Below are 14,994 nucleotides of genomic sequence, written 5' to 3'. Positions count from 1 at the left end.
TCAGGTTCGATCCCAACCTCCGGGGTGAGGGGTAGAATCTGGAGGGAGTTGGTGGGAATGTGAGGAGAATGAAATAGGATCAGTATAGGGTTGGTGTAAATGGGTGGGTGATGGTCAGCACGGACTCAATGGGCCGAAGGGCCTGTTTCTGTGCTGTATCTCTCTGTGACTGTGAAGGCTTCCCAAGACCCACACCATCCTGAATAGTCGTCATTTCTTCATCATCACTGGGTCTAACCCTGGAAGCTCCTCTCCAACAGCACCGTGGGGCACCCTTCCCACACAGCCTGCAGTGGTTAAAGAAGGTGGCTCACCCCCTTCTTCTCGACAGCAGTTAACGACAGCCAGGAAATGCTGGCCTTACTGGGGTGCTGAACAGGACACAGTGAGGGTCCAGTGTCTCTGCACCCCCAACCCGTACCTCCCTGGATGTTTAGCATCAGTGGAAGAGTCCCAAGGAAACGGGATGAGTTCAAATCTCCTTACCACGGGTCCGGCTAATCCAGGCGGCCCTTCGATCAACATTCCCTGAAATCAACAAAGTGACGTCAGTCTAGGATCACACTCAACCTAGCTACCACCTCTTCTCATTCCCCTCCTCCTTCCCCATCCCCATCCGTCCCCTCCCTCCTTCCCCTTCCCCATCCGTCCCCTCCCTCCTTCCCCTTCCCCATCCGTCCCCTCCCTCCTTCCCCATCCGTCCCCTCCCTCCTTCCCCCTTCCCCATCCGTCCCCTCCCTCCTTCCCCCATCCCCATCCGTCCCCTCCCTCCTTCCCCATCCGTCCCCTCCCTCCTTCCCCCTTCCCCATCCGTCCCCTCCCTCCTTCCCCCTTCCCCATCCGTCCCCTCCCTCCTTCCCCATCTCCCCCCTCCCTCCTTCCCACATCCCCATCCATCCCCTCCCTCCTTCCCCATCCGTCCCCTCCCTCCTTCCCTCTCCTTCCCCCTCCCACCCTTCCTCCCCTCCTTTCCCTTCCCCCTCCACCCCCTCCCTCCCCTTCTACCCTCCCTCTCCCTCCCTCCAACCCCCTCCCTCTCCCTCCTTCCCCCTCCATCCCCCTCCTCCCTCCATCCTTCTTCCTCCATCCCTCCCTCCCTCTTCCTTCCTCCATACCTCTCCCTGAACCCTTCCCTCCCTCTCCTTCCACCCTTCCTACCCCTCCTCCCTCCCCTCCTCACCTCACCTTCCATCCTCCCCCTCCCTCCTCCCTTTCCATTTTCCTCCTTACCCCACCCTCACCTCTCCCTACCTGTCCCCCCTTCTCCCTCTCCATCTCCCACTCCCCCCTCACTTCCTCTCCCTCCCTCCCCCTCCTACCCTCTCTCTCGTGCTTCCCCCTCCCCTTCAATCAAAGACATTGACTAGGCAGGAAGGTATCACTCAGCCACACGACTGGATTTTGGGAGTGGTTTACTGGCAGGCTCAGCTCTCACTTCTCAGCCAGCCCACCGTTCTGTTTGGTCATGGCTGACTTTTGACCTCAGCACCATTTTCCTGCACTAACCCCATCTCCCCTGATTTCCTTTATATCCAACAGTCTATCGATCTCTGTCCTGAGCCTCGTGGGGAGAAAATGCCAGAGATTCACCCCCTCTGGGTGAAGAAACATCTTCCCATCTCTGTCCTCCATGTCCTCCTCATTCTGAGACCGCTGGTTCTGGACACACCCTGGAAAACACCTTCATGCATCCTCCCTATTGAGTCCCAGAAGAATTTTTAATATTTCAATGAGATTCCTCTCATTCTTGTAATAGAGTACAGACCCAGTCTGCTGTGTATCTCTGCTCACAGAACAATCTCAGCAACCTGGGGCTCGACCTGGTGAACCTTCACTGCACTCCCTCTATTGTAAGTCTATCCTTTCTGAGGCAGGGAGACTAGACCTACTCACAACACTCCAGCGCAGTCTCAGCAGGACCCTGTGTAATGGGAGCAACATCTCTACCCTTGTGCTCAAACCCTCTTGTAATGATGGTCAAATGACCACTTGCTCCCTAATTACTAACTGTACTGCATGTTAACTTGCAATGATTTGTGTCCAAAGAACCAGGTCCCTGTAAACACCAACACCTTCCAATCTCTCACCATTTATAAAATCCCCCACGTTATTTTACATCTGCCATCTCCCTGCCAATCACTCAGCCTGATTCTAACATCCCAACATTCTCTGCACCCTCCTCACCACTATCAACTTCAGGGCCAGTGGTCACACTCTCCTCTGGATCCTGTTACTGACCCATGGAATCTCAGGCAACATCTTGCTAAAGTCCACACAAACACACACACCACACACACACACAACACACAGACACACTCTCCCACACACACACACAGACACAGACTCCCACACACACTCCCACTCTCTCACACACACACCACTCTCACACACACACACACACACACACTCCCACACACACACACACACTCTCCCCACACACACACACTGACACACACACTCACCATGTGCTTTCCTCTCTCCAGGTGACTTCTCAACATATTCACTCAGTCAGACACGCCCTGCCCATCAACCTCACCAACCCTCCATTACTCTCTGAACACCGATATCCACCTCACCATTTTCCTTGGTGACCAGCCTGTTGTCACTCTTCCAGGTCCAACCATGGTACAACTTCACCAGTGCTCCAGAATTGGAGCCTGCTTTCCTGCTTCCAGACCCAGGGAATCGTTCAAGCCCATCCAAGTGATTTATCCGCTGTTAAAGGTGCCGATATCTGTATCTCCTCTCCTTCAGTGAGCAATTCACCGATGGAAGACTAACATTGCATCTCTTAACATCTCCTACACTGTGACAAGAGTGGATATACTCTCTGTCTCTCCCTCTCCCCCTCACTCCCTCCCTTTCTAGCTCTTCCTCTCACACTCTCTGCCTCCCACTGCCTTTCTCTCTGCCACTCTCTGCCTCTACCCCTCTCTCTCTGTCCTTCTTTCTCTCCTTCTCTGTCCTCCCCTCTGTATCTCTCTCTCTCTCTCTCCCTCCCTGTCCCCTCTATGCCTGTGTTCCCACCTTTCCTATCCATGAACGTCCAAATCTTTTAATCGTTGTAGTTGTACCTGCCTCTACCACTTTCTCTGGCAGCTCATTCCATACACCCATCACCCTCTGTATGATACGTTACCCCTCAGATCCCCTTTAAATTTTTCCCCTCTCACCTTAAACCTGTGCCCACTAGTTTTAGACACCCTGACCCTGGAGAAAAAGACCATGATCATTCCCCTTATCTATGGCCCTGATGATTTTATAAACTTCTATAAGGTCACCCCTCAGCCTCCTTTGCTCCAGGAAACACAGTTCCAAGAGTATCCAGACTCTCAGAGTACAGCACAGAACAGGCCCTTCAGCCCACGATGTCTGTGCTGACCATGATGCCAAATTAAACTAATCCCATCTGCCTGCACACAGTCCACATCCCTCCATTCCCTGCCTGTCCATGTTTATGTCTAAAAACCTCTTAAATGTTGCTGCCATATCTGCCTCCATCGCCACCGCTGACAGCCCATTCCAGGCACCCACCACTCTGCCCCACATATCTCCTTTAAACTTCCCCCCTCTCACCTTAAGTGCATGCCCTCTGGTATTTGACATTTCCACCCTGGGGAAAGGACTCTGATTGTCTACCCTATCTATGCCTATCATAATTTTATAAACTTCTATCAGGTCTCCTTTCAGCCTCCAATGCTCCAGAGAAAACAATCTAAATTTGTCCACCCTCTCTAATCCAAGTGAACTGCTTTGCCCCTCTACAAATCCTTCACATCCTTCCTGTAACGTGGTGACTAGAACTCCATGTGCGGCCTCACGCGTCTTGTACAGATATAACGTGATGTCCCAACCCCTGTACTCAAATGATGAAGGCCAGCGTGTCATACACTTTTTTCACCACCCTGTTTTTGTGTCACCACTTTCCGGAACTATGTACCTGTACCCCTAGGTCTCTCTGTTCTACAACAGTCCCCAGGGCCCTCCCATTTACTGTGTATGTCCTGCCTGTTTAACTTCTCTAGATTCATCACTTCACACTTGTCTGAGTAAATTCCATCTGACAATCCTTTGTCCACTTTTGCAGTTGATCTAGATCATGGCTGATGTACCCCAGGCCTCATCTGCTCTTCTGCGTCAGTTCCCCAATGCCCCTAATCCCCCCAATCTTTCAAAATCTCTCTCTCCCCCTCTCTCCTTGTTCCCTGCTCATAGATACAGGAGGATTCTGATGACATTTATTGCCCATCCACAACTGCCCCCCGTGTAGCTGGTGGCTCCAGGTTAACCACACGGGTGGTCTGTGAGCCAACCGTAAGAACAAATTTCCTCCGCTCAGTGGAGCAGATGGGTTTTATACTAATCCCTTGGTTTTATCATCATCATTACTGAGATAAAGATTCATTGAATCGCTTGAATTTAGATTCACAGCTGCTACAGTGAGCAACCTCACTAATGACCCAAAGATCAGCCCGTTGTTACTGCTCTTGTCTATGCTCTCAGTCTCTCACTATTCTTGGTTCCTCTCTCTGCCTTTCATTCAGGATTCCCAACCATCGAACACAGAACAGTACAGCACAGGAACAGGCCCTTCAGCCCAGCACCGTGCCAACCATGATGACAAATTAAACTAATCCCACCTGCCTACACATGGTCCATATCCCTCCATCCCCTGCCTGTTCACGTATCTGTCTAAATGCCTCTTAAATGTAGCTATTGTATCTGCTTCCACCCTCCCCTGGCAGCCCGTTCCAGGCACCCACCCACGGTGTGTAAAAAACTTGTAAATCTCCTTTAAACTTTCCCCCTCTCACCTTAAACCTATTCCCTCTAGTACTTGATATTTCCAGTGGAAACAGACTGACTGTCTACTCTATCTATGCTTCTCATCATTTTATAAACCTCTATCAGGTCTCCCCTCAGCCTCTGCCACTCTAGAGAGAACAACCCAAGTTTGTCCAACCTCTCCTTATAGCTCATGCCCTTTAATCCAGGCAGCATCCTGGTGAACCTCTTCTGAACCCTCTCCAAAACCTCCACATCCTTCCTGTAATGCAGTGACCAGAACTGCACACAGTGCTCCAAGGCGGCTTGACCTAAGTTTTATACAGCTGCAACGTGACTTCCAGACTTTTACACTCAATTCCCCAGCCGATGAAGGCAAGCATGACGTATGCCTTCTTTACCACCACCCACCCACCCACCACTAACTACTTGTGTGGCCACTTTCAGGGAGCAATGGACTTTCACCCCAGACCCCTCTGTACATCGATGCTCCTAAGGGTCCTGTCATTTACTGTACACTTCCCTCTTACATTTGACCTCCTCACCACACACTTGTCCGGTTAAACGCCATCTGCCATTTCTCCACCATTTCCAACTAGTCTGTATCATGCTGTATCCTTTGACAACCTTCCTCACTGTCCACAAGTCCATCAACTTTTGTGTCATCTGCAAACCTACTAATTAGACCACCTCCATTTTCATCCAAATCAGATTACAAACAATAATCTCCATTCACCTTTTCTACCATCCTCCTGCTCTTCTCTCAATCTCACTTTCCTTCTCTCTATTCCTGTCCCCTCTATTTATTTTCTCTCTCACTTTTGTCCCCTCCTTCATCTTGTTCCACTCCCAATTTTCTTTCAACCCCCTTCTCACTATTGCTATTTTTCCTTTCCATTATCAGTTGTTTGTTCTGTTGTCAGTTATTCCCTGTTTCCCAGTAACAGTAACCATGAAACCTCTGAACTGTTGTTAAGAACTCCTCATGGGAGGAAATCTTCCATGCTTATCCACTCTGGGCTTTGATGAGAGAGTTGACCTATCACGTGTCCAAAAAAATTAGGGGCAGTCATCTAAAGTTGGTATTCTCTGGAGTTTAGGAGAATGAGGGAGACCTCACTGAAACATCTCAGGCCCTGAGGGGGGAGGACAGGGAGATGTGGAGATGTTTCCACCAGTGGGAGAGTCTGGAACGAGGGGACACAGTTACAGGATTAGGGGGCGGACATTTAAAACTGAGGTGTGTAGGACACCTTCTCACAGAGGGAGGGGAATCTGTGGGATTCTCTGCCCCAGAGGGTGTGGAGACTGGATCACTGGGGGGTTTAAAGAGGAGGGAGGTAAATGTTTGACAGATCAGGGAACTGAGGGCGATGGGGAACTGGCACAGAAGAGGAGATGAGGCCTGGGCTGATCAGCTGTGGTCACAGTGAGTGGTGGGATAGTACAGAGGGGCCGAGGGGCCTCCTCCTGCTCCTGTTTATTATAAATTTGACTCCAGACCCATCAGTGTGATCGACACATCACTGCTTCTTCAGAGTGTGGGCAGGTGGGTTCATCAGTTACACCCACATCCTGTCATTTTAAAAATGTTTCTGTTCCCCCTCTTTCTATCTCTGCCTCCCCTCCCTCTCTTTCTTCCCTCCCCCTCCCTCTCTTTCTTCCCTCCCCCTCCCTCCTCTCTTTAATTTCATCTTTTCTCTTTAGTCTCGTTTTTCTTCCCTTTCTCTACTCTTGCACTTTCTGGTTCTGATCTCTCTCTATTTTTGTTTCTCTATTTTCCCTTTTGTTCCCCATCCTCATCCGCTCCATGGTCACCCCCCCCCCCCCTCTTCCACTCCATGGTCCCCCCCCCCATCCTCATCCGCTCCATGGTCACCCCCCCCCCATCCTCATCCGCTCCATGGTCCCCCCCCCCATCCTCATCCGCTCCATGGTCACCCCCCCCAATCCTCATCCGCTCCATGGTCACCCCCCCCCCATCCTCATCCGCTCCATGGTCACCCCCCCCCATCCTCTTCCGCTCCATGGTCACCCCCCCCCCATCCCATCCGCTCCCCCCATGGTCCCCCCCCCCCTCCTCATCCACTCCATGGTCCCCCCCCCCCCCCATCCTCATCCTCCATGGTCACCCCCCCCCTCACCTTCCACTGGTCACCCCCCCATCCTCTTCCGCTCCATGGTCACCCCCCCCCCCCATCCTCATCCGCTCCATGGTCACCCCCCCATCCTCTTCCGCTCCATGGTCACCCCCCCCCCCCCATCCTCATCCGCTCCATGGTCACCGCCCCCCCATCCTCTTCCGCTCCATGGTCACCCCCCCCCCATCCTCTTCCGCTCCATGGTCACCCCCCCCCCCATCCTCATCCGCTCCATGGTCACCCGCCACCCCCCCAACCGTCCTCTCGCTCATTCTCAATGGCTCCATGTTCTTCTCACTCTCTGTTATCACTTTGTGCTACCCCTCCCACCCTTCCCTCTCTCCCTCTCTCCCTCCCTCCCTCCCTCTCCCTCTGTTAGAACATAGAACAGTGCAGCACACTACAGGCCCTTCGGCCCACAATGTTGTGCCGACCTATATGATCAATCTCACCCTTCCCTCCTACACAGCCCATAACCCTCCATTTTACTTACACCATGGGTCTATGGACCAGTTCTCATCACCCTCCCTGTACGTGTTCTTCAGGTTTTTTATTCCCTTTCTCTGTTCATTCACTATTCATATTCTCAGTCCTGTTTCCTCTCCTCACCTTTGTCTGTCCCTTCTCTCCATTCTCCTTCCTCCTCCTCATTCCCTTTCACTCTCCCTCTCTCTTTACTCTGATATTTCTCCACTCATCCTATCTAACCTCTCTCGTTTCTCTTCCCTTGTTTTCTCCTTCTCAGTTCTCCGTTTCTTCCTCAATTCTTCATTTTTTTATCTTTATCCTCCTCTCTCCATTAATAGTTATCTTCTGCTGCATCTACTCCCTCTCTACCTCTCTGAATCTCTCCTTCTCTCTCTCCACTCTTCTCTTCCCCCTCTCCACTCTTCACTCTCTCCATATCCTTTCCACGCTGAAATCCATTTTCCTGATCTCATTCTCATTCTATACCCATTTCCTTGCTCACCCTCTCACCCCCATTTTCTCCCACTCTTTCCTCATACAATGGTCACTCCCACACTGTTTTAACCTCCCTTTGTCGCCACACACATCCCTTTTCCATCCTCTAGAGCACAATTTCTTTCCCAAATCTGGCCCCTCATTTATTCTCAATCCCTTTTCTAGATCCCCTGCACAGTGTTCATTCTCCTGCTCTCCGACTTGTTCCCATGTTCCTCAAAAGAGGATGAGGATGGGCAAAGGGTAAGAATGAGACTGACCCACCCTCCCCCTAACTCCCACCCTCTCCTTACTCCCACTCCTATTCCCACTTTCTCCCTATTCCCAGTAACTCCCACACTCCCCAATCCCCATCCTCACCCTACTTCCATCCTCTCATTCCCACCGTCACCGATTCCCACTCCCTCCACATTTCCCTTCCCCTCACTTTCAGGACGACAGGAATTTCAGGATACACCCACCACAGATGCCGCTCTGTCTCCAGGGGTTCAGTAGAAACCTCCCTTGTCACTTCCAGCATGAATCCCACTCCCCTCAGCATCAGTCCTCACCCGGCCACCTCCTGTGTCCAACCTGCCCAACACTGTCCTGTCTCCAGATTCCTGTGGTCACTCGATCCCCGTCCAGTCCCAGACAACCTGTAGTCACTCGGTCCCTGTCCAGTCCCAGACACCCTGTGATCACTCTATCCCCGTCCTGTCCCGGACACCCTGTGGTCACTCAATGCCCGTCCAGTCCCGGACAACCTGTAGTCACTCGATCCCCGTCCTGTCCCGGACACCCTGTGGTCACTCAATGCCCATCCAGTCCCAGACACCCTGTGGTCACTCAGTCCCAGACACCCTGTGGACACTCAGTCCCAGACACCCCGTGGTCACTCAATCTCCATCCAGTTTCTGAACCCACAGTGGTCACTCAGACCCTGTCCAGTCTCTGGACACACAGTGGTCACTCGATCTCCATCCAGACCCTGGTCACCCTAGGGTCACTTCAGAACCTGGAATCCTTGCCCAGCTCTTGTTCTGACTGCCCTCCCCCTCCCCCATCCTGTCCCTCCCCCCATCCTGTCCCTCCCCTTCCCCATCCTGTCCCTCCCCCCATCCTGTCCCTCCCCCTCCCCATCCTGTCCTCCCCCCTCCCCGAATCCTGTCCCTCCCCCTCCCCCTCCCTTCCCTCCCCCCTCAGCTCCTGGTTAAATCTTCACTCACCGGCTCCACCACAGCAGGTTCTCCTTTCTGGCCTTTCTCCCCTCTCAGCCCCAAGGCATTTGTGCTCACCTGCAGGAGAAAAGATTCTGGATCAGCCCAGCAGTAGAGGACACCCCAGCCTCCCTGCAGCGTTGGACCCCCACCGTCACCCCCCGAGGGCTGGTCACTGGCCGGAGCTACTTGCAGTGCTGAGGCAGGAGGTCTGTGGTGAGTCTGAGAAGGTCCCTTCACCATCACCGAATCTCCCGGGACGGAGGAGCGTCCCACCCATTGAGGCTCTGGTGAGTCTCCAAACCCTCACTCCCCACTCCCTGCAATTGTTCACCCTGTGGGGCCAATCGGTCCATCAAGTCAATGCTTGCTCACAGAGCAATCCCATCCTCCACTAGTTTTCCCTGCAACCATTTCTCCCCAGATTCTACCCCTCACCCACACACTGAGGGTTTGGGTTAACACTTACATACCTGCCTCTAACTGCTGCCATTAACCCATCCGGTCTCACCCTATCGCAGATATTCCCTTTCTCTACACCACCCCCACACCTCTCTGACACTGAAAACAAACAAGTTTCTCTTGTTCCCCGTTCTGACAAGGAGTCTCTGACCAGAAACGTTGACCGTTCCCCTCCCCACAGATGCTGCCTGACCTGCTGGGAGTTTCCAGTGCTCCCTGTCCTCGAACAGATTGTGCTCCTGGACAAAGACCAGCCCCTGTCACCTCTCCACCTGGACTGGTCCTGCAGGGGCCCTGGGGTGGTCACCCTTCCAACCACCTCGAGCAGAGGGTCAGAGACATGCACAGACAACAAACTGAGCAGCTGAGTTCACTTCCATGAAGAGGAGGCTGTGCAGGATTGGATGCTGACAGAACCTTCCAGAAAGCCATGTTGGTGGGAGTGGATGTCTCCCCAGCGGTGCTCTGGCATTGTTTGCAGTGAGGTTTGAAAGGTTTGAGAGGTTTGCATGTGACAAGACCAAGGCTGTGGGAGAAACCAAAGGGCAGGCAGCAGATCCAAGGACAGAGCATCAGCGAGGCACAGGACCTGGGACAGGCCAGTCTGGGATCCCCAGCCCTTCACGTCTGGCTCGTGTCCGTACAGGGACAGAAGGGAAGGAGACAGACTGAATCTCATTGAATGGGGGCAAATGGCATTTAACACGAATTCATGCAGCATGGAAACAGGCCCTTCAGCCCATCAATTCTGTGTCCACATATTTACCCAAAACCCAACAACTCCCCCCAGATTCTACCCCTCACCCACACACTGGGGACAATTTACAGCAGCCAATTAACCCACTGACCCGCACGTCCTTGGGATGTGGGAGGAAACCGGAGCACCCAGGGGAACCCACGCAGTCACAGGGAGAACATGCAAACTCCACACAGACAGCGCCGGAGTCAGGATTGAACCGAGATTACATGGTGAAGCAGTGATTCACTTAAACTTCTTCCTATCTAGTGAACTGTATCCAGTGTTCACAATGTGGCCTCATCTACAGGTTGGGTGATTGAGGAACAAGCCCTAATCTCCATCTGGACACGTTGCAGTCTGCAGGACTCGATCCTCAATTCCCCAGCGTTAGGTAACTTACGCTTTCTTTCTCAGTGTCACAAGCGCTGTTTCTATCTCACCACCTGATCTCAGTTCTCTCTCCCCATCAGTACTGCCTGACCTGGTGGGCACGTCCCACAGCCTCGCCTTTAGTGACACATTACACTGACAGTGACTTATAAATGCCCCCATTAACCCATCCGGTCTCACACTATCGCAGATATTCCCTTGTTCCACACACCCCTGTTGGTCAGGTCCCGGGAACTTGTCCACCATAATATGCTTTAAGACCACCTGAGTGTTAAGGCACAAAGGATCTGAGACATGTTGGCAAACTGGATCCAAAATTGAGAGACATGAGACTGCAGATGCTGCCTATCGTCCCTCTACACTCTCAGTCCTGATGCAGGGTTTTGACACAAAATGTCAACCATCCTTTTGCCTCCACAGATACTGCCTGACTTGCTGAGTTCTAAGAGCAGTTTATATTTTGGATCCACAATTGTGTGGGTGACGGGAAGCAGAGGGGAGTGGTGGAGGGGTGTTCTTCTGACTGGAAGTCTGTAACATGGTGTACCACAAGGATCAGTGCTGGGACCTTTGTTGTTTGTCATCTACATCAGTGACTTGGATGATGATGTAAGTGGTATGATTAGTAAGTCTGCAGATGATACAAAAATTGGTGGAATTGTACAGAGTGAAGAAGGTTGTCTAAGGATACAGAGGGACATAGATCAGCTGGAAAGTTGGGTAGAGCAGTGGCAGATGGAATTTAATGCAGACAAGTGGTAGGTGATGCACTTTGGGAAGTCAAATTCTGTAGGACATGTACAGTAAATGGCAGGGACCTTGAGAACATTGATATACAGGGATCTTAGGTGCAAGTCCACAGCTCCCTGAAAATAGTGACACAGGTAGATGGAGTAGTGAAAAAGGGATGTTTATGCTGATGTTCATATGCTGAGGCACTGAGTATAAGAGTTGGGACATCAGGTTGCAGCTGTAAAAAACATTGGTTAGACTGCACACCTGGAGTACTGTGTACAGTTCAGATCACCACACCAGAAAGGATGTGGCAGCAATAGAGAGCAGAAGAGATTTACTGGGATTTTGCTGGGAATGGAGGGCTGTAGTTATAAGGAGAGATTGGACAGATTGGGTGTGTAGGAGCTGAGGAGTGAGCTTATGGGGTCCTTTTCTGGTTGGCTGCTGGTGACCAGTGGAGTTCTGCAGGGGTCAGTGTTGGGACCACTACTGTTCACTTTATACATCAAGGTGATCTGCATGAATGATCTGATGGCATTGTGGCCAAGTTTGCAGACGATACCAAGATAGGTGGAGGGACAGGTAGTGTCACAGAGGCAGGGAGTCTGCAGAAGGACTTGGAGAGTGGGCACAGAATTAGCAGATGGTATACACCATAGGGAAGGGTGGGGTTATGCACTTTGGTAGGAAGAATAAAGGCGTAGACTATTTTCTAAATGGGGAGAGAATTCAGAAATAAGGGGTGCAAAGGGACTTGGGAGTCCTAATTCAGGATTCCTTCAGGTCAACTTGCAGTATGAGTCAGTAGTAAGGAAGGCAAATGCAACATTAGCATTCATTCCGAGAGGACTAGAATATAAAAGCAAGGATGTAATGCTGAGGCTCTATCACCCGTTGGTCAGTCCACATTTTGGAGTACTGTGAGCAGTTTTGGGTCCCATTCTAAGGAAGGATGTGCAAGCATTGGAGACGGTCCAGAGGAGGTTCACGAGAATGATCCCAGGAATGAAAGGGTTAATGTGTGAGGAGCGTTTGATGGCTCTGGGCCTGTACCTGCTGGAGTTTAGAAGGATGAGGGGGAATCTCTGAAACCTACCAAATATTGAAAGGCCTGGATAGAGTGGAGGTGCAGAGGATGTTTCCAGTAGTGGGAGAGTCTAGGATCCGAGGGCACAGCCTCAGAATAAAGGGACGTCCCTTCAAAACTGAGTTGAGGAGGAATTCTTCAGCCAGAGGGTAGTGAATCTGTGGAATTCATTGCCACAGACAGCAGTGGAGGCCAAGTCATTGGGTGTGTTTAAGGCAGAGATTGACAAGTTCTTGATTGGTGAGGGGTTTAGGGATTATGGGAAGAAGGCGGGAGAATGGGGTTGAAAAAATATCAGTCATGAACAGAGCAGATTTGATGGGCTGAATGGCCTAATTCTGCTCCTATATCTTATGGTCTTATAGAGGTTTGTAACATTGTGAGGGACAGAGATGGGGTAGATAGTCATAATCCTTTCCCTAGAAAGTCTAGAACTTGAGGGCACAGGTTTAAGATGAGAGGAGAGAAATTTAAAGTGAACATGAGGGGTAGGTTTTTCACACAGAAGGTGGTGGGTATCTGGAACGAGCTGCTGGAGCAGGTGGAGGAGTCAGAAATAATTAAAGTGTTTAAAAGCATTTGTACAGGTAGTCGGATAGGAACGAAGTAGGGTGATACAGCCCTTTGCAGGCAGGTGGGATTAGCATGGACAGACATCCCAGTATGGACAAGGGCAGAGGGGGCTGTTTCTATGCTGTACAATTCTGTGGTTCTAACGTGGAATTCTAGCATGCAAATCATTGCGGGTGGACTCCACTTATCTCGGCAGCAACCCCGACCAACGTTCTCCTCAGCTGTGACCACTGGGTCCTTATCCTCATATTCTGTGACCTCGTAGTAATATTCATCTCCGTAATGATTGGGGTCATATTCATTGGGGTCGTACTCAATGTCGTATGCTTTAAAGCCATGATCATTGGCGCCTGATCCTTTAGCAGGAGAACCTTTGGAGTCTTGCCCTTTGTGGTCTTGCCCTTTGAGATCATGTTCGTTGGGGTCATATTCATTGTGATCATACTCAGTGTCGTATGTGTCGTATGTGTCGTATGCTTTAAAATCGTGATCATTGGCACTTGATCCTTTAGCAGAAGAACCTTTGGAGCCTTGCCCTTTGAGGTCATACTCATTGGGGTCATATTCATTGGGGTCATATTCATTGGGGTCATGCTCTTTGAGGCTGTGTTCATTGACGCCATACTCTTTGAAGTCATATTCGCCGAACTCATACTCATTGAAGTCCTGTTCTGTTCCCTCAGGTTCTTTCTTGTCGGGATAGTAATCATCCTCTCCAGTCACATATTCTTTGTAATCTTCTTCGGTGTTGGTCTTATTTTACCCGTGCGATTTGCGATGGTTCGGGAATGGAGAGCGACACAAGCACAGTGTTAGCAAAGCATCAGCTAAATTCCACACTACAGCCCTTTGCAAAGTAGCCACAGAGATGGAAGCAGGCATGGGGTGGGGTGGTCTGGGCAGTCGTTTCCTTTGCAGGGAAACACTGGCCACTGGTCATCCTTATTAGTTGGATCAGTAAGCGGGTTGGTCATTTTGGAAAGGATGTTTGCATAAAATAGCAAACCCTGATCCCCACAGCAGGGGTCAGTATAAAAGGGAATGGATCATGAAGCAGAAGAGCAATAAGGGGTTAAGTTTCTTTGACGGGCTTCATCTCTGAGCAGTCTTTGCAAACGAGTCCCAGCTTGGAGGCAAGGCCTGGCTCAGAATTTTTAACATTTTTGTTTTGTTTGATTCAGTTTTCAATAACTTTTGCTTTTTCCTGACGGGGAAGTTATGGACACCTGAGAGGCAAAGCTTTGGAATGAGCACTGCCACACCTTGTCATCCTGTTGACGTGAAGATCGTACCCCAAGACCACAGGAGATGTGGAGAGTGACAGGGCACACTGCTTAGTAACCCACTGCCAATGGTCAACTGTTCATCAGATGATATAGAAGGAGGACACTTGGCCCATCGAATCTGTGCTAGCTCAGATTCCCTACTAATTTTCCCTGTAACATTCTCCCCATATTCCCATCGACTCTCCCCTCACCCACACACTGGGGACAATTTACAGCGGCCAATTAACCCACCAACCCGCACGTCTCTGGGATGTGGGAGGAAACTGGAGCACCCGGGGGAAACCCACGCAGTCACAGGGAGAACGTGCAAACTCCACACAGACAGAGCTGGAGATTGGGATTGAACCCGGGTCTCTAGGGCTGAGGCAGTGTGCTGCCCTGGAAGGGTGGGGTGGGGTGGGGGGTTTGTGGATAGACTTCTATTGGATTGGAGTGTTGGAGGATTAGGGGATGCACTAGATAGAGGTACAAATCAGACAGGAACGCAGATACTGGGTCTAAAACCTGGAACTCCCTCCCCACCAGCACTGTGGAGCTCCAGCAGGTCACCCACACCTTGTCAAGAGCAGTTAAGGAAGGGAATGAATGCTGGCATGGTCAGTGATACCCAGATTCTCAATGGTGAGGTGATGTT

The 14,994-nt window shown here is 51.1% G+C and overlaps 1 protein-coding gene across 1 annotated transcript in view; it reads right to left on the bottom strand.

Moving 5' to 3' along the window:
• The window catches only part of col11a1a (collagen, type XI, alpha 1a), a 217,187-nt gene that overhangs the window by 140,334 nt on the left and 61,859 nt on the right, over positions 1 to 14,994 (bottom strand). Inside the window, 4 exon segments of the mRNA XM_052013124.1 lie at positions 487 to 528; positions 9,098 to 9,166; positions 13,257 to 13,436; positions 13,438 to 13,827. Coding sequence (XP_051869084.1) covers positions 487 to 528; positions 9,098 to 9,166; positions 13,257 to 13,436; positions 13,438 to 13,827 — 681 coding nt within the window.

Source organism: Pristis pectinata, chromosome 3 (genome assembly GCF_009764475.1).
Source record: "Pristis pectinata isolate sPriPec2 chromosome 3, sPriPec2.1.pri, whole genome shotgun sequence".
Taxonomy (NCBI): Eukaryota; Metazoa; Chordata; class Chondrichthyes; order Rhinopristiformes; family Pristidae; genus Pristis; species Pristis pectinata.
This window is presented reverse-complemented; position numbering and strand designations above follow the sequence as displayed.